General features: G+C 43.8%; 1 protein-coding gene across 1 annotated transcript in view; it reads left to right on the forward strand.

The window, feature by feature from the left end:
* CFAP100 (cilia and flagella associated protein 100) overlaps positions 1–26,465 on the forward strand; it is a 260,512-nt gene that overhangs the window by 42,271 nt on the left and 191,776 nt on the right. Inside the window, exons 4-6 of the mRNA XM_069643397.1 lie at positions 5,677–5,780; positions 19,104–19,281; positions 20,152–20,219. Coding sequence (XP_069499498.1) covers positions 5,677–5,780; positions 19,104–19,281; positions 20,152–20,219 — 350 coding nt within the window. The remainder of the gene's footprint in view (positions 1–5,676; positions 5,781–19,103; positions 19,282–20,151; positions 20,220–26,465) is intronic.

The raw sequence follows: 26,465 nt of genomic DNA on the forward strand, positions 1-26,465 counted from the left end.
CACTTCCATAAAATAGTCTGGTTTATTTGCATTTTGGTTATGGGAGGCCTTAGCGAGTCGATCAATACCCCGATGTTGCTGCGGATTGCTTTGTAATCCCCGGACTTTAGCCAGTCTGGTGAGCAAGCTGTTAAAATAAGTATCCCTTACCAGATGTAGTAGTTGGGTCTTTGTGCGGTCACTTTTTCACAACGAGCTCCAACCTTCTCAAAGCTCATGCGATGGGACCTCCGCTATCCCTAACACTTGGGGAACATGGCATGATTAGTACTGTGGTGAAGAACATTTCTTATACATGTAATTTTCCTATGCTAAGCGCCAACTCCTTATCCGAGTCTTATTGTGCTCCTGCCCGGGGTCACCAGACATTAGTCTGCTGGGAAGAATAGACTGAGCAAGGGTGAAGTAAGAGGGAGAGGAAAGTAGAAACAGAATTTGCAGACACAGAAAGGGAGTTAGGCAAGTCTTAAAACGTGTATTATTATGCATACATGTTCATCCATATATAATGGACAATCTTTTAGAAGGAGGTGATGTAGGAGAGTGTGAGTTGGGCTAAGGCAGTTTTGGAGTATTATAAAACAGATCTTGTGAAATGTTAGGTGTGTGAGGGGCTAGAGAGGATGCTCAGGAACTCCAGGTGTATATGTAGGCTTGAAATACCTGCTGTGTCTATTTAGGGTACTGTGGGAACATTCCTGAAGAATAATTCTTTGGCTGCCAAGCCAACGTACAAGGTGACCTAATCCAAGAGTGGGACATGTGACAGGTGAATGATATTGGTAACAAAAAGCAAGCGAATAGTTTGGACAGAATTCATAAAGTAAAAATATTGTCTTTGACCCCAGATGAAAAGTAAATATGTTTGTATAGCGCTTAATTCCACAGTAAGGCTACCTCACAGCACTGGGAGGGACTCTTTCAGTTTGAAAGCCAATAATGTAAGCACCAACATTCCCAACACGCAGCAATGAAAGGTGTCTCGGCCCCGAACAGTCAGTTTGACAGTAGGGATAAATGGGTGACACTGAAGCCACTTTGAGGTTAGGGTGTTTTTAGTAGGCTGTTTCCCTGCTCAGAATACAGCCCTGATGCTGCTGCCTGAGCAGTCATTAGCCCCTGCCAACAAACCTTTCAGGATTCCCGGAATGTCGCTATGATTCAGCAATTGCTGGCCTCCTCTGGAAATAATCTGAATATAAACCACCCCTATCCAATCCCTTCCCTAAACTGAAGTCTCCTACTTAGGTTAATAGGTAGGTTGCACTAGGGAGAATCCCAGATAGACTATCAACATTTGGGAGGCATTTGTTAAATTGTTCATGAATTATGCTTTGAAGTGCATTCATTTCTTTCTGTGCTTCTTGTACAGGCAAGTATCACATGTGGTGAATAGGTGCCGCTGTGCAGTCTGGCAAAAGTAATGCACGGCTAAATGTGTTTGTCCTGGAACAAAACAGTGGAGAGCAACACAGGTTTAAATCCAGGCTCTGCGCTTAGAGACTGGTCTCCGGTATTATGCGTGTAATAAAAGGCTCCTCTGCCAAATCAGACCATTCCTAAACATCAAGAATAGTGCTACCATAGACAGAGCTACGATTCAGTCTCGCTTGGATTATGGCAATGCATTAATGCTTGGCGCCAGTAACAACTGCCTGAAACAATGCCAGATCATTCAAAATAATGCCGTCAGGTCCATCGTAAACAAATCCAAGCGCGAACACATCACCAAGGACAGAAACGATCTTCATTGGCTGGCAGTGAAGGAACGGATCCTGTTTAAATCACTGACCTTAACCCACCGATGTCTCTACGGGACGGCGCCAGCATATTTAAGAAGAAAATTCAGCTGGTATGAGCCGAGTCGCTGCTTAAAATCCACCAAACAAGGACTTATCAACCCCAGTCTCCCAGGCAAAGCCACCGGCCTTGGTCGAGCATTCCCTAACCTGGCGATCTCTAATTGGAATAAACTGCCTTGCAGCCTTAGATTGGAAAGCAATATCCAACTCTTCAGGAAGCAATTGAAGACCTTTCTCTACAAATAACTAGGCTTCTACTACATCACATCGGGTCGCTACTTTTGCTTCCCCTCTCCTTTCTTTTGTGTTGTCCCGTGAATCTCTGGTCCCGGAGTCTTTTCGTCGCGCCCTGATGCTTGCGAGCTTCGGCGCGTAATAAATAAATAAATAAAATAAAAGGATAGTTAATAGAATAACCTGATCTAGAAGGGTGGGACTGCTCTAATGCTAAAAAATAGTCACACATTCAAAACATTATCAACACCAAATCTTTGGCTTGATTTAGCAACATTGAAAACATTCTCTGCTTCCTTCATGCTGTACCATACGCAAGTTAAAACACACTGAGGTCCTTCCCCTTTCGTAAATTACCCAGTTCTCCCTTGCTGTGGCCCACCACCTTGTAGTAAGGTGGGGTATTACTTTGGGCAGGCTCATCTGCCCATATCCCAAAACTGGACAAATCCCTGTTGCTATCACAAGACCTCTGTTCAGTCCTTGGAATGTCCGAAAAGGTGCGTGATGATCTTGAGCACTTGCCGGGTGGATTGACTATGTAATAGTAGAGATCCTACACAGATAGAAGCATTAATCCTTCTTTATATAGCAGTCATCTTCAACGTGTGGCTCGCCATATGTTTTGGACTGTGACAGGATCCCTCACAATTGACTACTGTACTCTTTAAGACTGATGGAAGCTGTAGCGGAGAATATCTGGAGAGACAAAGGCTGCAGATCCCTGCTTCATAGTCAGATCCAAAAGGATGCCCAAAAGGAAGAATAAAGCTTAGTATTTCTCTGGGTTTCCTTCCCTTTTCCAATATTTGCTTGATGCCTGTTATTGGCCAGTTATACTATTGACATAAAAGAAGGATATGAGAGAATTCATGCCTTGTGTTGTATAATATTTGCATTGCGGTAGGCAGTTGCTCCATGCCCTGGCATGGCAAAAAGGCGTAGCTGTGGGTGGCCATCTGCATGGAATATTTCTGGTCATTGCAGTTTGCTGATTTCAGTAATCCAGTTGTTTTTCTACTCGCGATCCAGAAGGACTTGTTTTGCTTTTTTCAGACTTTGATTTGAAGGTGCAGGTACCTAGTTAGGCCTGTTCCCATGCCGCCTGGACACTCAAGGCCAGTCCTGCCACTTCATTGCTATGACTCCTTGCGGTATTGGGATTTATCCCAATCTATAAACTCTCACCTATGGATTTGTCCCCCAAATTCCTTGTGGCTCCTGCTGCTTTGTTGGATATTTTGCTTGGCTCCTTCTGGATTTGCGCGGTATACGCTAAATCCAGTGCCAAAGCTGCAGATGGAAAACCTGGAGGGCGACAGAGAATTTGCTTCCTGATCCTGTGCATGCATAATCTAAACTCCATGATCCAGCACTGTATGTCCATACTTGGCGTTTAGAGCCTGTCATGCCGTGTCAGCGTCTCTTTAGATACAGCTTCTGTTTCTTGAACAGTGGTGTCAGTATGTGTTTCTGTATCTTAATTGTGATTTAAGGGAACTTTGATATGACTTCCAGAAGGAATATCACCTCCAAACTGTAACTTGGGTGATCTTATTTTAAATGATGCCTTATAAATACCATCACTTTGCATATGTTCGTATATATAGGAGTAGTTTGTTGTCATAGCCCAACTTATCCTCCGCATCCAGAAGGCTTTGTTAAGGCAGTGGGTTGCCAGCCAGCACCAGTAATTAATCAGTCAATAGGGGCATTTCAGTTGCATATTTCTGTGCATGCACAATGTCAATAGGCCTTAGTCATGATTTGATTATAGACGTCATCAATGTATAGGCAAACACGGCTGGTGCCAGCAGGCACCCTTTCCTATGGGCCTCTGTCATGTACTTTTTCTTGAAGACCCCATTGTATTCAGTGAAGCCGTATCACGGTAGAGGAATTGGATCAGCTAGAGTAATTTAAGATTGATATGTTTGATTTCCAATCTTTCGCATAATCTTCCTCATGGACAAGATCAAACACAGACACTAAAAGTGTGCATACATCACCACAAGGCATATAGTGTTGCTCTCTTGTTGCTATTTTCGTATGTAGTACATGCCTCTAGTATGCTAGTAACATTCTTCAATTGAGATGTCGGCAGTGTCTGCTGTGATTTAAACTACCAAATATCCTGTGTGTGTCGATTGTCAATGCCTAGTAAAGATAATTTCTTTGAGAGCAAAAATTATGGTGATTTGGCATGTCTACATTTTAGTTTGGGATATTAGGTGGCACTGAAAGCGCTGCCTGTAGCAAAATCTATTGTCATGGGACTTGAAGATAGAAGATAGAAGATAGAAGATAGAAGAGAGATGAGATATGCGGATGGATACACAGCCTGTGGCTGATGTTGGGTTAGTAACCTACCTATTCACCACCTGTTGCCCTCCACATCTATTTGATCACTCCCACCTACTACCTGCACCTCCCTGTACAAAACACATCCCTCTGGAGTCACTGACTCTATCTCTGTGCTTTCTGAGCAGCCTACCAAAAGATAATTGCTTAATTGCAGTGAAAAGCCAGCTAAACCTCCTCCTGATGTGATAAAGCTGTTTTGACCAAGTGTGCCTTTCACCACTTGATTTATAATCAGTAAGTGTGTCCTTGCATCACTTCCTTCCACTAAATGCCTGTTCAAATAAGTATTGGCAACATTTAGGTTTTTCTGTAAGCATGTAATCTTTATTTTCCAGGCACTATAATAATGGTCGTATCTGGCAATAAGATGGCATCTGGAGAAGGGGGCTAGTTCCATGGCATATTAGCACCCGTGGCAGGGTGTGCAGCCAATCATGTTCCACAGATCGCGGCTGAAGCCTGTATTGTCAGCCCGTGTTCCACGGAAACTGAGGGCTGACGACACCCCACCCCCCGCCCCGCTGCTGGCTGCCATCCACCCCCGCAGCAGCTTCCCTTTTCCAGCCGCCATGGTCATAGAAGAGGAACTTCATACGGAGTCCTGCCTTCTATTCGCATGGTGGCCATTTTGGTTACCATTTTGGTTAAGTATTTTCATTCATTCAACAGGACATGCGTGGCATGTCGTTGAATGAATGAAAACACTTTTTTTTAGTATCCGACATTACCGCTTTGATAACCCAGGGTGCTAATAGTGTTAAACAGGGGGATCGGGTATCGGTATCTGCCCGGTGCCCTTGCTTTGCTCAGGCCGATAACTTGGGCTGCCAGGCAGGTAGAATCCCCCACCCCCATTCCAACCCTTGGAACGGGGATTAACGCTATATTCACGCAGTGCCTGACAAATGCTTATCTGATGCCTGTACAGGAGCCAACACAGGTGACTTTGCAAATGCCTATTAATATTTCTATTTATACACATGTTCACATAAACCTAGGTGGAACATATCCCATTGCTCATTGTTTGCATTGTTCTAAGTATATAAATCACATTACTGCTGTTAGCATTTCTCTGAAACGTTTGTGAATTACAGGTTTCCATCTCTGCATAGGAACACTCAAAACAATGTGATTTAACTTATCATTTACAGTGATCGATAGGATTTCTAAATGGCACTCATTTTGACTCTGTGGGGTGATTTAATCTTCAGCGGATAGTTTAGGTGTGAAGGGTTCTTACAGGCAATATTAATTATGTTTCTTGGACATCTTACAGCCCGCACAGATGACAGTCGTCGACTGGATCCAAACCCCTTCAAGATTCCGCCTGACAGTCAATTGTTTTTACTTCGAGACAAAGAAAGAGAGAAAAAGAAGGCTGTACGTATTAAGTGGCTTTTGCGTTCAAAATATTCAATTCAGTGTAATGGTATATTGTATGGGCTGGTGATGCTGCCCGGAGTGACGCAGCGACCTTTAAAGCTTGCGTGAGAATGGCTTTGCTAAACTGGCTTCTTAGAAATGCATTGCAGTGGCCAGGATTTCCCTTGGCTGCTGATGCACAGAACAGAACTATCAATCATCTTCGATTCTCTGTTTTGGTACCTCCTCTCTATACTAGGCACTCCCTTTAAGTGATGGACGGTCTAACTCAATAGGGGTGATATGGGTTGGCCAGCACAGAAAGAAGCATGATGGAAGGAAAGCACGTCTGTGATGAGCCACTGCCTTCCCCTGGAGAATCATCGGATGCAGAGAGTTTTCGATAACTCATAAAATGACTCATACCCAAAGGTCCTGGCTCAAAAGGATTACTTTAAGTGTTTCAAAAACACTTGCCTGAAAAGGTATACAAATACTTCACTTTTCAACGGTTCAAATAAACTAGTAAGTTGGAACTTTTAGAAGCAGTACTGCCACAAATAATACTAATGGTACTACTGGTTTTATTAGTAAAATTATAAATAGCACTCTTATTAAATATATTACTATTGCCCGTAGCATGACTGCTACGAGCATTACAACTATGAATACGTTTGCCACCAATAGTCTAACCAACCCATGTTAGGAATACTACCCTTAGCAATAGAAGTCTTGTCATGGCTACTATTGGCCTTGTTATAAGGTTGCCGGTCGGGGAACTACGGTACCGGTAAGCATGCCAGTACCGTAGTTCCCGGACCGGCAAACTCTGAGTTCTGCTTGCGGTTGCCATTGCGGTCGCCAGGTCTGACCTGGCGGCCGTACTGGCACCCTCGAGCAGAGCATGTCAGATGCACCGATACCGTTGATAACAGTACCGGTGCATCCGGCTTCCCCATTCAGCCCTATGGGGCTCAAATGGGAATGGGGAAGAATATTTTCCGGTGCCCAGGAAAGGGCAATTACTGGGTCCGGCAAGGCCGTAATGACCCGGTAATTGCCCATTCCTGGGCGCCGGAAAAAAATTAGATACCTGCGGCGGCCGTGCCTGTATCACAGGCACAGCTACCGCCAGCCTAATAATGAGGCCCAGTACTTTATTAATAGCGGAGTGATAGCACTAGCAATATTATTAGCAGTAATGTTGCTACTCGTACATGTAGTACTACTAAAAGTAGAAATAGCACTTCTGCCATCACTGCTCGTGGCACTTCTATCAGCACTGCTACAGTCGATATTGCTATAATGCTAGTAGGTTTACTACTACTATCACTATAACTGTTAATGTTACTACTACCACTATCTGGCACTACTACGGTTTCGTCTACTACAAATCATACCATTTGAACAACTATTTCCAGTACTGGTAATACTAGGTTTACTTGGCGTACCTCTCTGAATATTAGCAACACTACTACTAGATTTGCTCCTGCTACTATTACAATATTTGTAAGATAATTATTGGCTTTTAACCAAGGTATTTCAGTCCTTAAAAGCATACGAATGAGTACTATTGAGGTAAGTCTTTTGCAACATTGAAAAGGGTAACTTTGGGCTGAGTATTGTTTTACTGTGAATCCCTTTGAAGTCCTGCTGAGAATAGCATACCTGGTGGAGGTGGAAGTTACAGTGCTGCGATACTGTGTCAAACACAGTTCTTAAAAAGTTGGCTCGAACTATTGAATAAGGACGTCTTTCCGGAGTTCCATGACATTTAAATGAATATTATTCCATGAACCAAACAGAATCTGACTCTGGCACTTTTGGCTGCTACCGATAATGATTTCATACCCACTGCCTGTACACTAGCATCTCCTGCCTAGTCATTTAGGCAAGGACACTGTTTTTTTTAACATTTTGAAAGCAACTCTGCTGTCCCTACTGAACTTGATCGAACAATTTACAGTATTAATAATTCATCATTGCCTTTTGGTTCAGATGCATAATTTGGGTGGCAGGAAATATATATTGAAAATGCTTTTAGGTTGGAAAAGCGTTGGAGGCGGACAGTGCGGCTTGATGTAGTAAGCAATAGATAATAGGTGCTTTCCCCTAATCCTCGAATACAGGAGGAGGCTGAGACGAGAGGAACTCCGTAGCTCCCAAGCTGAAATCCTGAATCCCGAAGCCTCTTTTGCCCACCTTGCGCCCAGCAGAGCTGAGTTGACTTCTGCGTGACAGGGGGTTGGAGGACAGGGAGCTGGGAGCCAGGGACGCAATGCTTTGATGTGGCGGCAAGCGGACACGGGTGCTCTGTGTAGCTTTGTACAGCATTTTGCAGCCCGAGCAGACATATCCGCCATATCTGTATATTTATTAACATCAAACCCACCCTTTTACCCTATCCCTTTGCCGTTGGCCCTCAGTCACTCACGCTGAGCCACTGTGTCGCGACGAGTCCAGACCGCACCCTGCATTTAGACTCTGTATCAGTGGTGGGAGGAAGAACAGGAAAAGGGGATAAAGTTGCTGGTGCAATTGCTGGAGTAACTGCTTGTGTAACCGCGGACTGGGAGGTCTAAGTGTAGCTTGTGCTTGAGGGCCTCAGACCAGGTAAGGCATGGCCTGTTTGCCTGCCTGGGAAGAACTTGAAGAAATCACATATTTCCTCTGTGCTCTTGCTTTGCCAAATGGTTCACATCGGCTGCACTGACAAACGCAAATGAGCATGTATACTTTAAGGAGTGGGGTAAAGCATTCTTATACAGCAAAATCGACGTCCATAGGCAGGGAAGCTGATCAGACTACTTGCATAATTCAAACAACTGTTTCCCCCTCCCTGTTCCTAAGATGTTGCTGCCTCTGTCTGATACAGGGATTATGCAACTTACTTGTCTAAACACAAATAACAACATGAACGTGTCTTGTCCTGATTCTCTGCAGTCAGTTGGTTTGCCTAAAGAGTCTTGCCAAAATGCCTTGCCAGATTTACAAGTCATTCAAGATCCTAACCTAGATGCTTTGCAGATGTCTTTCTCCTCAGGAATCCATCCAACGGCAGGACAAAACTCATCCCAATCCCTTTCCCTGTTTGCTTCAGAGCCCACGGACCACAAAAGATTGACCTCATCATATCTATCTTTATGGGAATTATCACACGATCAAGATGGACTGATAAATATGCATACATCCATTCAAGATTGCTCTAACACACCGGGCTCCGCTCTTCATGCTCTAAACGTTACCTTGTCACAGATGGCAAATTCCTTCAACTTAATTGTGGAAGAATTCCGTGAACACTGTGCCCTCCTAACTGTAATGTTGTCAACATTTGCATTTTTGGAGGGTTTCATCTACAGGGGTGTACAGAGCAATGGAGAAAAAATTGGTGATTTAGGTCAACCTGCGTTTGAGCAGGGGGAAGAGGGACCAGCGACAAACATCTCCCCTGGTCTGAGTCCACAAAGACCAAAAATAGATGCAGCTACTAAAACCACCCAGAACCATAGGATAGATATGGAAAAAAAATGTGGAGGAACATAAAATGCTTCATGAATCTCTGAAAACTTAGAAAACCAAAAATCAAAAGCACCCTCCAAGACGAGGGCGAAGCGGCTCACGCAGCTTCATGAGAAATCTGTGGAGAAGCCAGAGCCTCCCCCCTACAATTGGAGAAGAGGGCTTGTGTGAAAATCCCCAAAATTGGAAACCCAAAAGTAAGTCTCGAAATGAACCTGTGAGCACCCCCAGAAAGGCAAACAAGAAATCTAAACAGCAGGTGAAGAAATCAGCGGGAGGCCAAAGGGCCTGCTAGATACATTTCTAAAATCCATACCAAAACCACCTGGAGACCCAGACCAACCCATTATGGGAGTATATTCCGTCATGGAGAGTGTGGGAGAACCAGCAGATTTGAGTTTGGCATGTGTAGGGATGAAGTTTTTTCAACCTCTGCATTGGTAAATGTTTTGATCTTGGCAGAAAGTCAAAGGCTCTCAGTGGAAGGCTTCAAAACCGCCATCCATATTCAAATCACGAGGTTTGGGGCCAAAATTACCTCTCCAAAGAAGCCCTGAAATAGTGACCTTGATGGAAGAAGAGACCTCCCCCACTAATTGAAGGGGTGCCAAAGTTTAAGACATGGATGACGGTAGGCCATGCCTCAGTTCGGGCATGGATGTCTGTTTAGAAAAATGACGAGATCTAGAGAATCAGCATTTTCTTACACTAGAAGAGAGAAGTAAAAAAGTGTTGGTGATCCTAAACGCTATTTAAAACCGAGATGAATCTTCCTCAAAAAGGTCTGATGTGCTCGGGCCAGTCGCCACGAGGGATTGGGCATTAGCAGTCAAGTCAGCTCGACCAGCCGAATGCCAGAACTATCTAGACAAGGGAAACCAACTCTGTATTGAAATTAAACAACCTATGGAAGATCCTCGCCCACATGCATGCTCCCAGGTAAATTATAACGTTAATCACCCAGAAGGAAAAAACAAATATATGAATAAAGAAGAGAGGAGTAGGCGGTTTTTGTCAGAAGAACATACTTTGACCTTAATTGAAGTATTTCCAAACAGAGACTCTCTCTTGCTAGACCATCCACAAATGTTAGCCATATTTCGAGGGACACCAAATTTGAGACTTCTCTGCTCTGGGGACATAGCTCTCATGGAATTTCCGATGAAGGGCAGATTGAGCCTGGCCAAACTTCACTTCTCCTCTTGAATGATCAGGGCACTTGTCCTGTCAGAATTGGCATCCTTCCTATCTTTGGGGTATGATGTGGTGCAGTTTGTAACAGACTCAAAGCTGGCACCAAACGAGAGCCCAACATCTCAGTTCCCACCCTCTTGAGTCCCACTGTCCTCCCAAGAACCCTTTGTCTGTTGTTATAAATACCCAAGAACAGGCAAGGTGTAGAATCATTGAGACTAATTTAGCAAAATCTCTGATAAACTATGACTGGACAATGGTCCTGTCGGCATTGCATAGAGGGGACAAATATCATAATTCCAGCGGATGATCATTACCCATCAGTTTGGCATCATGGAACTGTAGAGGCCATACACTTTTAGAGACATAGGGCCTCATTACACGGTATGCGGTAACCATGGCTCTATTAGCGCCATGGTTGCCGCCAGTATTTTACCATGCCCGCCTTGGTGGATGGCGGAATTACCGCCCTACTCCAAGGTGAGCTGGGGCGGTAATTCCCCATTCACCAAGGCACTTCCCCATTCCCATTTCTGCCCCCATAGGGCTCAATGGGAATGGGGAAGGAGCTAATTACGGTACCGCAAATTGCGGTACAGTAATTAGCACCAAGGTCCCTTTGCGGGCCCGTTCCTTAACGGCTGCTAAAACCAGCCGTTGAGGTTGGTTCCTGCAAAGTGACCTCGTAGTAAGGCGCTAAGGGTTTACTGGTACCGTTGCCCTTACCAGTACCGGTAAACCCTTACCGCATTCCGTGTAATGAGGCCCATACTGTTTTATTGCCTAAATGTGCCTTTTTATGCCTGCAAGAGACATGATTAATGTTTGTTTATCAATAGATGAATATCTAGTCCTGACAGTCGACGCAATCCAGGGTGTGCGTGACCGCCCATCTGGTGGGCTGCTGTATGCTTTGAAGAATAGTTTGGGGTTAAAAATGTCTACTGTAGAAACAGATAGGAGAGATAGTAAAGGTATAGAGTGAACAGGGAATATTGCAAACCCTCTGTTATGTTTGTAATTTATATTACAATCCGAAATCTGTTAAGATTGATCCATTTTTAGAAATATTGGCTGCTCTAGTGCCACAAATCTTAGAGAAAGAGGACACAGAAATAATAGTAGTGGGAGATTTCAATAGCGAATGCTTAGATTCTAAATGTACCAACACAAAAACGGATATAGGAAGAGGGGGAGGCTGGTAAAGTCAGAAATGCAGCCCTGGGATTTGCTATTAGTAAATGGAAATTTGAAGGATGATAATCCACCAGGTTTTACCTGGTCAAATTGTGCTTCGAAATCCACATTGGGTTACATATTTATGTTTGAATCCCTATGGCTGAAATGTGATACCTTAAAGGTGACTCCACTCAAATCCAGCGATCACCATATGCTTATTTTGACTATGAAAACAACTCTAAACACCATAAAAAGCATAAACTCCCAGGTGACAGTGGACGTAAAACCAACCAACCATATACTGTTTTGGAAACCAGCCATATCGCACCAATTTAATAATCAGATTTTGTATTGGGGATCAAACGAAGAGAGAGATCGTCTAAACCCTGCTACATATGACAGGGTGATGAAACTGGCCTTGGGTAATATATATAAACCAAGTGGGAGAAATGGCGGGCCTGGTAAAAAGAACTAAACATGTATAGATCAGTATGATGTATTACTGGCTGCGAAAAAGAGGGAATTAAACAATGCTTTGAGAATGCTGAGGAAACATCCCTCTGAGTATGAATCTGGAGCACAAACCTTCCTTAAGACTGTAAAAACTGGACCAGAGGTCATCGGTTCTTGCTCTTCATAAACAAATTGGAGGCAATGCTATATTCAATAATTCATAAAAACTCAGCTTCTTTTTGGAGACTGATCAAGGATCCCTCACACCAGTCAGCTCTTCAAAGCCAGCCCATATCATCGTTGGTGTAGAAGAATCATTTTGGCAAGCTCTACCGCTCACACGTGGGGGCGGAGGAAACGCCTGCGTTAAATAGAAATTGGTCAAAAGATGCTAAACCATATGTATGGACTATAAAAAGACCCACTATGAAAAGAAAGGCCTTTAATTCTCCAGGCCCAGTTGGACTGGCAAACCCAACTTTTAAGTCGGACCCAAATCTTTGACCAGCTTACTTATATGTCCTTTTCTGTGAAATTGTAGAGGCAAATCGTCTGCCCCAATCATGGAGAAAAAAAAAAAATTGTAATCCACAAGAAGGGAGAATTATCGCCCTATCTCTCTTCTTGATGCATCCACTTATTCTAGATAAATTGCAAACGTGGGCAAATGTGAAGAATGTCATTGACAAATTCCAATCCGGTTTTCAGCAAGGAATGAGTAACTCACATAATTGTTTTGTGATTAATCTCTTGCAAACTCAGACCAAACAAGGAAAAAGGCTGCTGTATTGTGCTTTTCACAGGCATTTGATAGAGTAAATAGGAAACGCCTATGGGCTAAACTTAGGGAGTTGGAATGCCCGATAGCCTTGGTTGACAAATTGATTGCGTTACATACTAACGCCAAGCTGATGGTGCGCCTTGACCAAGATGGAAATTATACAGGGTGGGTGAGCAGTCGCTGTGGGCTGCGTCACGGCTGTGTGTTAGACCCCGTGGTGTATAGCTTATATACCAGCAATCTAGGCAAATCGCTACATTTTTTTTGAAACCTCCCTCCAAAGCTAGGAAATTTGCATATAAATAATTTGGCCTCTGCCAACGACATTGTGCTGTTCGATTTAACACCCATAGGTCTTCAAAGGGCATTAATAGTGATTAATGCATATTTTGTAGCACTGGACCTGCAATTAAGTGTAAAAAAATCTAAAGTCCTAGTTCTAAATTACAGTAAGAAAACCAAGCCCAGATTTAGGTGGTCAGTAGCCAAAAAACAACTGTAAGTCGTCCAATCATTTAAATATTTAGGCGTAGAAATTTACTCTAAGAGCTCGATCCAGAACGATTATGAGCGGCTAACGAAAAAAGTTATGCTGTATACTACCGAAACACTAGTATTTGATAGGAAGTTTGGGAGGATTCAGCTATTCCCATTATCAAATACTACAATCAGAATGTGGCCCACGATTGCTGTATGGAGCGGAGTCGGGTCTGTTAGCGAACACTTGGGATAAAGTAGAACCATCGGTATGGAAGGGGCGACTTCCACTCCCTAAGGGGATGCCTATGTCAGTCATCAGGCATGAGTACGCCTTGTATCCCTGCAAGCATAGACTGAAGGAAACGACTGTAATTATTGAGGTCCCTCCTGTTTCCACCCAAGAACTGTATACTAGCAGAACTACAGATTGTTTATTTTGTTGTGCCTCGAGAGTTATGTTAGAATGGTTTCAGAACTGTTTGAAACTACTAAGCAACTATGTTTTAAACCTAGATAAGCTGGCAGCGGTGCATGTAAATAAAAAGAAAATCATTTTTGAACTCCACTGGTTCAGAAATAGAGAGTCAGCTCTGACTTACCATCTATTTAATAATCTAAAATATGAAACAAGAGCATATAACGACATGCCTTTCTATCTAAAAAAAATCCCTCAAGGAAGCATCTCTGCGAAATAATATGCTTCAAACTAAATGTACTCCTCAAGGGGGAAGTCACAGGAGCAAGAAAAGGTATTGAGCGATCTCTGAGAGTATGTAGATATTTCTCCCAATATTTGAAACAAGTCGCCATCTCTTAGTGGAATGGTCTGCTTTGGTCGAATTTCGTTTTAACGATTATCAGCGTTTTGTGCAAGATGTAGATTTGAATTAATACAGAATGGTTAAATAGCGGTGCATTGGCATTTGACATGACAACCTTAAGATTCTTGGAATTTGGACTATGTGATAGAAAATGAAAGCTGTCCTTCTGCTTCCTTTTATCCTTTTTATATCCTATGAGTCGAATTGAAATGTAATAGAATTAACTAAGTCATTTGATGAATTGTAGGTTTGAAATGTTTTTACTGCTTTAGATTCCCTAAATGTTAAGTTGTGAACCATATTCAATTTTGATTAATGTATGTATTGCAATGTATTTTTATTATTTGACTTTTTGTAGAGGTTTATTTTTGACCAAATGCAAATAAATAAGTTGAGGGAAGGAGATTGCAAGGAATCAATACAAGGGAGCGGGTAGCTAACAATGGGGGAGGGGAGGATGGGCAATATGGCAGCAATGGAGCGATCTACAAGCAACGAGGAGAGGAAACCGGGGGGAGCAAATTGGCCAGTCTAGGAGAGCAGTGGAGGGTGGGTTAACCTAGGTGTTCAGGTGTATCCGTTCCTTATATTAGGGAGAGGGTATTGAGCTCCTTCTTGAACTGTAGAAGCAAGGGTCGAGTCTGATGTTGATGGGGAGGATGTTCCAGAGTCTTGTGGCATAGACAGAGAAGGCCTTTCTTCTGTTTTTTTCCTTCTGGGTTTTTCCTTCTTGTAATGGCACAGTTTAAGTCTACACATTTCCTTACTTCTGGTGGGTCGTACGTCTCCAGAGAAGTCGAGTTTCTCAGTGATGTAGCTTGGGGACTTCAGGGTGACTGCTGAGTAGATAACGCAGCAGGATTTGAAGATGCGACAGGCTTGCAGCAGGAGCCAGTGAAGTTCACTGGGGGTCAGGGTGATGTGGTCGAATTTGCAGTCGTTTGATGAGTCATGCTGCAGCATGCATGACTCATCTCATGGATACCAGCGTAGTCACTATGCATGAGCTAGGACCAAGTATGCATTTAAAGGTGATTCTTTCAAAATAAGCATGATGCATAGGGATCAAAGAGGTGGAGAGGTGAGCAGGAAAAAAACATTTATTTTGTTGTTTGTCAAAATCATGTGGCTGGATGGGAGAAGATTAATGAAATTGTCAGAGAACCAGGTTTCAGAATGGCCTAGAAAGACAATCTCATATTCTTCTATACATGCTGTCAATATTAGCAGCATGTTTTACGGCCAAACAGTAAGTCTGGGATCCTTTGGATTTGGTGGTTTGGGGAGTTCATTTGTAGTGGGCAGTAGGTCCTAGGCACAACTCCAGTCTCAACTTCACATCCTCAGTGTATGTCTTTCCTTCAATAGCCTCTTTTGTCAATCTCTCCAGCCAGCTCTTAATGGGCTCCTCCTCCTAACTCCATCAATTCCTGATTGAGCCTTTTGGTTTTTGTAGGACTTTGGCCTTTCTTCCAGCCTTCCTCTGGTGTAATGGCCTCAGGTGTGGTAGGAAGGATTTGCATTTGCCACCAGGCTCTACCTCTGGAGATGATTTACAGCCCTGATGTGGGACCTGGGATTGCTCATCTCTCCCTCTGGGTGGTACTCATTCTGCCTACCCCAATCACAGGCCCTGCCTTCCAGCCTCTCTCTGGGTTAAGGAACAAAGGTTTTCAGGCTTGGTATTGGGAACCTGGGAGTCATAGTTCTCTGGGCCTGTGTCGGTCGCTAGCCTCTAAAGGACTGCAGCTTCAAAGACCATAACCACTACCTTAGAGTTCCTAACTCCCTCTTCCTCTTTATGTCACTGGCATAAGGACAGGCTGATGGGTTAATCTTTAAGAATGGCTTCCAGTTCTGAGGTGGGACCTGGTGCAGATTAGTCCCTCCTTCTGGGTGGCCCTCTCTCTGGTCGTCACACTCTGGCCTTTCCAGGATGTGTTCAACCAACCGGTTCTCAAATATTTGAGTATTAGGGTCTTGCATGAGGACTACTATATGATTCCCTATCCTAGCTTAGGTCCCCTCTTTTTAAGTAGCTGTAGGATGGGTTTCTGCACCCATCAAATGGGTACCTCAATGTTCTCGAATGGGCAGAAGAATCTATGGCTACCCTGTGACGACCCCCGGCTTTCAATAAGTGGCATTGAGAGAATATCCATGGAATACTCCTCATGACCAGCATCCTGTTGCTTGTGGTAGAGCCCTGTCCCATACACCAACACAATCAGGCAAGGGACTCTACATTAGTCACAAAATATACATTCTTATCAAATTATGAGAAAATAAAATTACAACCCGCTTATCATGTTTGTAGGTCTACACTTCTCATAGTAAATAGATATTGCACCTCCATGGGTTTATTTAGATGAAATGTCACAATGAGTATATATTCCAAAGCTGCAGCACAAGCTGCCAAAATGACTAAGGGCAGGTCGATTTATCTCGGGATATTCAGTGGTTTGGGTTTCTTCATTTAAACAACTGACCTAGAATCATTGTTCTTTGCTTTTGTATCACTGTGGTATGTCATCTTGGTTTGACCATGGCAATGCACTAAATACAAAGCAGCCTTAAGTACTGATCATAGAAGCTAAAGCTGGTACAGGAATGCTGTTCGAATGTTGCCACATGTGTTGTGCTTTGAGTATGTTGCCTCCAATCTGTGCAGTCTGCACAGGTTACCAGTGGATCTCCCGTGAAGTGCACATAGGCCTTAGTAGCCAGAGCATTGCAGGTATAAGCACCACTCTATCTGGTGTCTCTTGTGGTACAGAAAAAAGACACATTTGTTTGGCCAATTTTGTGTGGCCATAAAATGCAGAATTTTTACTATTTTGCCTGCCTCCCTCTTCCCCCAAACGCTCCTAGAGACCTAACCCCCACATGCCCCCACGCTCAACTTCCCCCGCGCTGGCCCGACAACCTAGAAATCGAGGGAGGGTTTACCCCCAAGACCACATCTGCTCTCCCGCCACACCCTTCCTCACCCAGAACATTCCCCTTCAACCCACACCAGACACACTGACACACACACACTCACACTTACCACTCCCCCGCACCCTCCACTCCCTGCACAAACATACCCCTCGTCCCCCGCAGATAGACAGACACACGCCCACAAAACTTATCTGGGACGCATGTGACTTTGCTCATCTACCCAGTCGTGCCTGTCAGTCCCTCTGAGGACTTGTGTGTGTTGAGGGGCATGGCGGTTCAATTTAGGAAGACTGCTCCGACTTTTGTTTTTGAGATTTAAATTCAGATTTTCTTCTCTCCACACCCGTTGGGATCCGGTCTCCAAGCTTTGGAATTCTCTGCCTTTTGCTTAAAGATGAACACCAAATCTATACTTCTACTGCATGCACTCATTTTATCCAGCTGATATTTCCCTCTTCGAAGACGTTGTAAATATAATTCATACACATTTAGCAGTTATGTTGTACACTGTGTTTTGTTGTCACATAAGTGTTTTTCTAACACTTTAAACATTCAAAGAAGAAATGCATTTAAATGACTGTGAATGGTTTTGATGCTGGATCTACATCACTCCCTTATAGGCTCAAATGTAATGCTCTGCTTGTATTTTAAATCTTTCTTGTATAAACCATTGTATATTTATTTTGAAAAAATAGTTTGCTGAGGATACCTATCCAAAATTGAAACAAATAATTTGGAAGAATTAGCTCTGTACCTGCAATCTGTACAAGGTCCCATTTTACCAATACTGCAGAGGCTTAAACTAACCCCACTAATCCCTACGGATTTGTCTTATCTGTTGTTCACTACTATGGTAACAACTACAGACTTAACACTTCGGGGGGGAAAAGGAAAGTGGACAAAATAACAAACTCTGTCCTAAGGTAACGACCTCTGGGTAATTGTAACTCCTGGCCTCCACCTATAATAAAACGATGAAAAATATAGTAGGCATTATAGAAGCACTAACCCTTTACTCATTCCTACTACTTCATCATACATTCCACTCCCTTATCCCTTTACCTGGTTGTCTTCTCTAACAGCTAGAAGGTGAATCAGCAGAACATGGTTGCCTTTTTTTTCAAGCATCTAGTTTAGTCTTCAAAATTTCCAATCCTTTTAGCGTCCAGAAAATGTGCACTAATTCAGTACATATACTTCGTCTTCTTCCTTAACTTTCAAAATTCACCACACTTCCTCGCTTAAAAATGGTTTGTATTGCTCTCTGTAAGATCCTTAGATCGCTTTATTAATTCCTGTATTCCCTGTGCTTCTACGCTGTAAATTGTTTGCATTTGGACTCTGGAATTTCCTCTGGTTACTGTGCTTCTCACACTGTTATTGTAACTGGTTATTTATAACGTGCTTAATACCCAAAGGTTTCTAAGCACGGACCCGGGGATCGAACCTGTGTTGCATCACGTCTTTCTTCCAAAGCGAGCACGTTGCCCCTGAGCTATCCTCCCAAGACAAATCTTTGTTCTTATTTGGCAGTGTTAACACTTCTTCTGATGAGACTTTACTGCTTTCAATGAACCTTATGCTAGCATTAGTAAATGTATACACAACTACTAACCAAACTATTTACAAAATGTTGTCTGTAGTTAAAATTGGCTGCTGTACTGTATGTGAATTTCTTGCCTCTTCAATGATTCCTCTCCTTGAAGATTCTCTGGTTACTTTTCTTATTTCCCTGCACAGCCCCCAAAAACTGTGACCTACCCAAGTAACGTTCAGGATGGAAGGCAGTGTAGAATGTTCCTCAAAATTCTAAAGTACCTCATCAAACCCTTTGTCCAATCAATTCTGTGACAAATCTCCACCATCTTGCAAAGGGACTGTTCTGCCTCCCTGTTGAGGTTTAGTTAAGGAAAATATGCACCATTACCAACCCTTAACCAGAAAAATTATTCTTGAATGCTCTGCATCACATAGGAGCGTGAACTCCAGAAGACGTTGAAGGTCCACGAGAAGATGACTTATGCCACAAAGACGAATGCCAAAATGGCAGGATTGCGCAAGGAGATTGAGGCGGAAAGCAAAGGTGATATTCCACCTGAGAAAACAATGGCTGTACAAGAGAGTCCATCCTGGAAATTAACAATCACTAAAGGTAAAATACTAGCAGCTCAGACTAAATTTAATAAACATCCTTTCTATCAGGAAGTGAGGAGGGGGGGGGTCAACTTATTGACTGCTTATATGCTTGGTCCTGGATTCTATCAATGGTGTTGATATTCCTATATATTAATGACTCATTTTAACTAACTAGTTTTGTGCACTGTACCAAAAATCAATGAGATGTAGTATCTAGGTGCCATCACAAAGGTATACATTATTCTAGCCCTAGTTGACTCACATTTATCTGAAAACGAATGTTGTTTCAGAAGCATTTTTATAAAGGCTGTACAATCTTTTTAAATGTGTGAATCTATTTACATAAAAATACTTTAAAAAAAGAGAGACAAGGTACTTACAATGGTAGTGTATGTTAAAATTCTTGTAAAGCACAGAATCGCTGTAACCGGCATTTATGAAACAGTAAAGTGTACAAATGGTGGGAATGACAATGTTAAGGTGCATGAAATCAGTCCAAAGGTAACCAACTGTAAATCCTACAAACAATTGGAATGTTAATGTACACACACTCAGTCTAATTGAAGTATTTCCAAAACATGTTTGAATAGGAATTGGGATAGCATAATGTGGGACAATTATTGCCATGGTAATATTGTTCGTGGAAATGGCTTTGTAGGGGAGTATTTTCCCATCAATCAATTAGAAGACGAGTTATACTTAGATAGTAAATGAGAAACTGAGCTAAGGAGAGGACAAGGAGAGGGTCATACGCAAGTCATTTATCAATATATAGCAATTTCTGAAATCACAGAATCTAGGACTAAGTTTTGTTTCCTTAAACTGAGCTGCTTGGGGCAAGAACTCCTCATGCACCTCCTTGTAAACATGTGTTGTTTTCTTTCAGACAATTATGTGGAGAAGGAGAGCATCAAGGACTACGTCAACAAGAAGAGAGAAATGTTCCACTTGCAGGTACTGTACCTTCACTATTTTGTTCTGAAATGGGACTAATTAGTAGTTATTGAATGTTAACACAATTAATAGTTGATCATACAATGCCTTCTGGGAAAGCTCAAAATATCTCAAAGATATTCATCCAGATATTTAAGCGTCCTCCAGCTCAGGTCTGGGAACCCTAATCTCTTAGGTCCTAAACATTTACATCAGCTCTGCAAATTTGTTTTCCCATTAAATTGTCTGTTTTCAAATGTTACATTTCCTGTGCTCATCCTCACCGTACACATTCTAAAAAATACTTGAAACAAGGAAAACATATCACATGGATAAATAGGGAGGGGGCAGTGCCCATAATGGTCAGCTAGTACTTGTGCTCCTCTTGCTGTGGTGTGAATGGGAATAGCCACCTATCCTAGTCATCTTCAGGAACCAAACGTCATGTGAGAGTGCCTGAAGAAACAACATCCACTGCGTACTCATGGACCCACGCTTGAAAATCCAGGTGGCAATGGTGAACATCCTGGCCTATGGAATCTGCAAGATGGCTGCTTTCCACTCTTGTGGCAGGTCCGGCAGCGGGGTGAGCTTCCTCCCCTGCTGAACAACTCCTGAGGTCGGGAGTCCTGAATATGTGACCTGCTGAGCAAGCTACCATCCTTGGTAGAAGGAGATCTGAGAAAGACCCCAATAGTGGGGCATGCCAGCGGCACCATTTCTGCTCCCTGGGTGTGAAGCGTGCAGAGCGGCTGCAAACTCACCTGTGGGGGCATTGGTGGTTGCAAAGCTGATTGTGGCGGAGCTGGGAGTCATTTCTCTACCTGAATGGAAGCCCGGCTACTCTGCTCTATGCTCTTCTGTTCAGTGAGAAGCATTCATGGGGCTAGTTCCATGCAGGGACATTTATCTACTACTGGAGACCTGGAAGCCCTGGGAGGCTATGCTTTTGGGGTTTGCATGCACATTTGAGCAGCCACAAATTCTCTATTCTATGGCTACCCTTTACAAAGTACCATCTAGCATCGTTTGACATTTCAGCATCCCACCAAAGCAGTCCAGACATAAGAACACAGCATGCGCTAGGAAGAGGCCTGTGCTGCAGAGGAAGGGGATGTGGATTTGGTCCAAGCACATACTGACAAGTCCACTTTAATTATCTGGAAATGAATGTGTGTCATAATTATTTCTCCGATAACTCCTCCTTTGTGACAGTGGGATCATTGTTCTTGTATGCATGCAACAAGTGGAGTGTTGATCTCCCTCTCTGTGACATTTGGTCTGGCCAGGTGCAATCTAAATGGTCTAGTTTCCACGGCTATCTGTTTCCCCCTCATGGACTGACCACTTTCTGTGTACAGCGAGAAAATTGGAATTCCTAGTACTCTTCTCTGGTTTACCAAAGTGGTGGCTTGCTCTCAATGTGATTGACTCAGCACACGTAAATTTCAACATGTAAGTCCACGTAAGATAGCTACCTCCGTGCGGTCACAAGAAAGGCAACATCTGAAATATGGAAACAAATAATAGGATATATTTCCTCTAGACCTCAGAAATAATTTTAAAAAAGAAACTTGAGATTGTCCCCTTTGTCTCTGAGAAAGAAAGACCTCTGAGTGCCTTTCCTCCTCAAAGGAATATCATCATGACAATGAAGGAAGAAATATAAAACTACTGTGGGTTTGGGCAGGGCCCAGACTGGTCCGAAGTAAGAAGCGAGCAAGCTAAATGATTGTATGGAGGAACATTAATAATCCGTGTAAACTATTAAAAATGGTCTTTAAAACACACTAACAAAACTAGATTACACAAATCAAGCCATGTTTGTCATGGACTGAACTGGATCAAAGAAATGTTTAAATCCACTTTTCTAGACATAATTTAATAGTAAACTGACTTTTGATAAGGTGAAGCGGTCAGACCGCAGTGCAGGGGGATGTTTACCTTGCCCGGAGATGTCATAAAGGAGAATGGACAAACTCAGGAAAGAGCACATCAAGTTACAGGTGGACATTTCCCTTTGACTTCTCTTCGCCAGTGAGAAAAACAAGTTTGCTGCACTAGCCAGGAAGAGGTGGCATCCCACTGTGTAGACTTGCAAGCACCTGCCGAAGTACAGAAATCTGACAAAGTGTAGCAGGAAATCCCAACTTATTGGAGAGGTCTGCAGAGAGAGAACACTGGCAGTGCACTAGCCTCTTCTCAGGCAATCACCTGAGGCAGCCAGTCTTCTTTGTAACTGTATTCCCTATTCTCTGGTTTGCTGATTTGCTGCTACCTAATACTTTGTGATCGAGTCTCTGTTTTATATAATTTTGGAAGAAGTTAAGGGCCAGATTGAAATGAAAAATGCAGGATATTTAGACTGTCGATTATATTGGGTAATATTTAGACTGTCACCTATATTGGGTAATGGTAGATAAATACCTTGTGGGGGTCTCCTTTTTGGGCTGTCCTGATACACTGGCACACAGGGAGGGGAGCATTGTTGCATCAGAGCAATGCATTTGATTTGGGGGTACTGTCTGTTATTTGACTCACGCTCTCCTGACATACCATGCAATGTATTCGGGCCTGGGGATACTGTAACATACTCCCAGTTGGGGCCCACTTTCTGGGTTTTTTCTGACTTAGTCGTTTGGTCTCTTGTTTGGTTGTTGGGGGTAGGTGGGTGGAAGCATATGTAGGATGTGGTTAATGGATCTGAAATACCCTAAAAGCCAAGCTGGTCATATTTAATACTAGGGGATAGAACTTCCCTAATAAGATGTTTCAACTCTTGCACTTGCTCCTAGAGAAATAAGCAGATGTATTCTGGCTGCAAGAGACAAACCTCCAGAAGCTGGACACTTGCAGGTTGCAGTTTAGGCATTTTCCCATGCAATTCCTCAAGGCAACTAAGGAAAAAGAGAGAGGTGTAGGTATGTTATTGAGCCACCATGTAGGTTTCACATCCCTTAACACAAATATGGACAAGGGAGGTGATATTTATTTCCCTCTGGAGAACTTAATGGTAGTGTTGCCACAAATGCCTGGGTATAGATGCTGAATGAAAGACAAAACTCCTCAGTTGGCCATATGTTGAGTGGCCTGACCTCCATTGCAGCAGGGGTTCTCATGTTGGCAGGTAACCCTAAACTTAACTGCTGACGTCATCTGGGACACCATGAATGGAGCCTTTTGGGACTGTTGAAGAAAGCCAATCTACAAGATGCTTGGAGACGACTACATACAGGGTTACAGGATTGCACTTTCTTTTCACATTATCAAAGGCTGCTTTCTCAGATTGAATATATTTTTATAGACTCCAATCGTAATCATATGCTACAAGAAGCCGACATAGGGGTTATCATCCTCTCTGAATATGCCCTGGTTTTCTGCCTATTGCACATAGAGAAATTCAAGATGAACACGCCTGTCAGATAATGTCCTCTTTACAGAAGGGCGATTGGCTCAACGTGGTGGGCCTTCAGGATGCTTATAGGCATATTCTGATTTGGAGTCCGTATCGGAAATACCTATGTTTTTCTGTGGAGGAGGAGCATTTCCAGTTCCGAGAGCTCCCGTTTGGCCTCAGCTCGGCACCATGTGTCTACGAAGATGATGTTGGTTATCGCAGCTCATCTTCGGCTTCAAAGTGTATCCGTATTTGGAGGATTGGCTGCTGCGTAGTCCTTGTCCTCAATCAGCCTTGAGCAACCTTCAGTCTCTCCTCCAGCTCCTGTACCATGTTGGGCTGTCAGTGAACTGGTGGAAATCCTCCATGACGGTCTCTCAGGACCTGATTTTCCTGGGTTTTCGTTGGAACACGATCGACTGCAGAGTATATCTGACCGGGGACAGAATGGCGGATCAGTTGGCCACGTGTCAAGTGTCTGGTGGTTCCAGAGGCTTCTGGGCCTCATGGCCTTGTGTGCGCTGGCTCTTCCGCTTGCTTGTCTCAAGATGAGGCAAACACAGATGACTCTTCAGAGTTCTTGGCGCCAAGCAGTGGACCGAGACTCCATAATGATTCCTTTTATTATATGATATAGCATTTATAATGTGCCTATACACAAGTGTTTCAAGGCGCGATACTGTTCCATCTTTCATGAAAGCAGACCTTATGTGGCGGCCGTCTCTCAGCAATCTGTCGGTGGGCGCGGCCTTTCAGGACCCCGGCCCGCTAGTGATAATCACAACGGACTCTTCCCTTCTGGGGTGGAGTGCGATGTTTGAACTTCTTTGGTTTCCGATCTCTGGTCACTGCAGGACAAACTCCTTCATATAAATCACTTGGAGCTCCTGGCGATCTTCCTGGCGCTCAAAGCTTCCCAGCCTGTCATTGTCAACAAAGTAGTCCCGATCTGCACGGACAACGTGGTGTCCATGTTTTATATCAACAAGCAAGGGGGCACCAAGTCCCCTCCTCTTGTGAATCTTGCCATTCAGATGTGGGAATGGGCGGTTCAGCATGGCATCTGGCTGGTGGCAGTGCACACCCCTAGTCAGCTGAATGTTACTGCGGATGCCCTCAGTCGGCGTACAATGGTCAGCTACGAGTGGGAGCTGAACTCGGAGGTCCTCTCGCAAATCTTCCAGTGTTGGGGCACTCCAGAAGTGGACCTATTTGCAACGACATCAAACAGGAAACTTCCCCTGTATGCCTCCAGGAACGGGCTGGGAGCCTCCTCTCTGGGAGATGCCCTTGAAATTCCCTGGCACAACATGAGGGCCTATGCTTTCCCGCCTCTGCCTCTGATTCATCGGACACTTTGCACGCTGTGGGGTGCGTTGAGCTGTTCTCTTCTGCTCATAGCACTGTGGTGGCCGGCCAGGTTTTGGTTTTCAGAGCTTCAGCATCTGTTGGTGTGTGCACCGATCAGGCTTCCATTGGCATGCTACCTGAGTTCAGATCGTTAGAACACCTCAACTTGTCCGCTGATAACATGGGCATTATTCAGGTGGCCAGGAAGCCCTCGACGAGTTCCCAATACAGAAGCAAATGGCTTTGGTTCTGCCACTGGTGCTTAGCCAGACAGCTGGACCCCAGATGGGCTTTAATCGAGGCAGCGCTGTCCTTAGTCTCTCATCTAGCAGAATGGGGCTTTCATGTCTTGTCATGCAGGACTTATCTTTCGGCAGTTGTCGCATATCTATCCACGGACCAGTGCTCTTTTTCACTGTCAAATCCAGTGGTTAAAAGGCACTTTGTGGGTATCATGCGTCTTTACACTCCTGTTTGCAAACTGCAGCCGGAGTGGGATCTGAACATAGTCCTTACAACCTTGTGCCATAAGCCCTTTGAGCCAATGGCTACTGTAAACCTTAAGCACCTTTTGTGAAAAGTGTCCTTCTTGGTCGCTGTGACTTCAGCAAGACGTGTGAGTGAGCTCCAGGCCTGTCGGTGGAGCATCCCTTCCTGGTTTGTCATAAGGATAAGGTTGTCCTGAGGACGAATCCTTCTTTCCTTCCAAAAGTGGTCTCTGATTTTCATCTGAATCAGTCAGTCTCTCTGCCTGTCTTTTTTCCAGATCCAGCCTTAGAGGCTGAGAGGGTTTTGCATTGCCTGGATGTTAGAAGAGCTCTTAAGTTCCATCTGGACAAAACATCTGAAATTAGGAGCTCTTCTCAGCTCCTGGTGACCTTTGGTAACCCGCAGAGTAAACCGGCTTCCAAAGCGACTATCTCCAAATGTATTGCTGCCTGTATTATGGAGTCTTATGCTGTTCAAGGTCTTCAACCTCCAAAAGGGGTTTGCGCATACCTGGTACGGGTCAAGGCATCTGCTGTTGCCTTTCAAAAGTATGTCCCCTAGGAGACCATCGAGAAAGCGACTACCTGGGCCTCCCCATCGGCCTTTTGTAAACACTACTGTTTGGATCTGAGCTCCAGGTCTGATGCTCAGTTTGGCCAGGCTGTGCTTAAAAACATTTTCCAGTAAGGAGTTTTCCATCCACCCGTAATTCCTGTGAGGAGTGCTTTGGAATCTCCCATAAGACTACTCTTAGTCCATAGTCCCCTGTCCTCAATACACCCACCAGCCGTCCCCTCTAATAAGGTTCCTCTATTATTGCTTAAAGGTCTCTGACCTGGCAATAGAAAAGGACTGATGGTCGATGCGCTGGCCAGAGCTAAGGAGGGCTGAGGTACGGCCGTGTACGGTACCCCGCGTAAAAAGAAGACACATTTTTGAAAACTTTTATGCTTTTTACACAGTGCTCCGGTCCCTTGCCACAGGATGCAGGAATGTCCCATAAGTATGGAGGAAAGGGGACTATGGACTAG

Source organism: Ambystoma mexicanum, chromosome 2p, assembly GCF_040938575.1.
Source record: "Ambystoma mexicanum isolate Mex_15411 chromosome 2p, UKY_AmexF1_1, whole genome shotgun sequence".
In the NCBI taxonomy this organism is placed as follows: Eukaryota; Metazoa; Chordata; class Amphibia; order Caudata; family Ambystomatidae; genus Ambystoma; species Ambystoma mexicanum.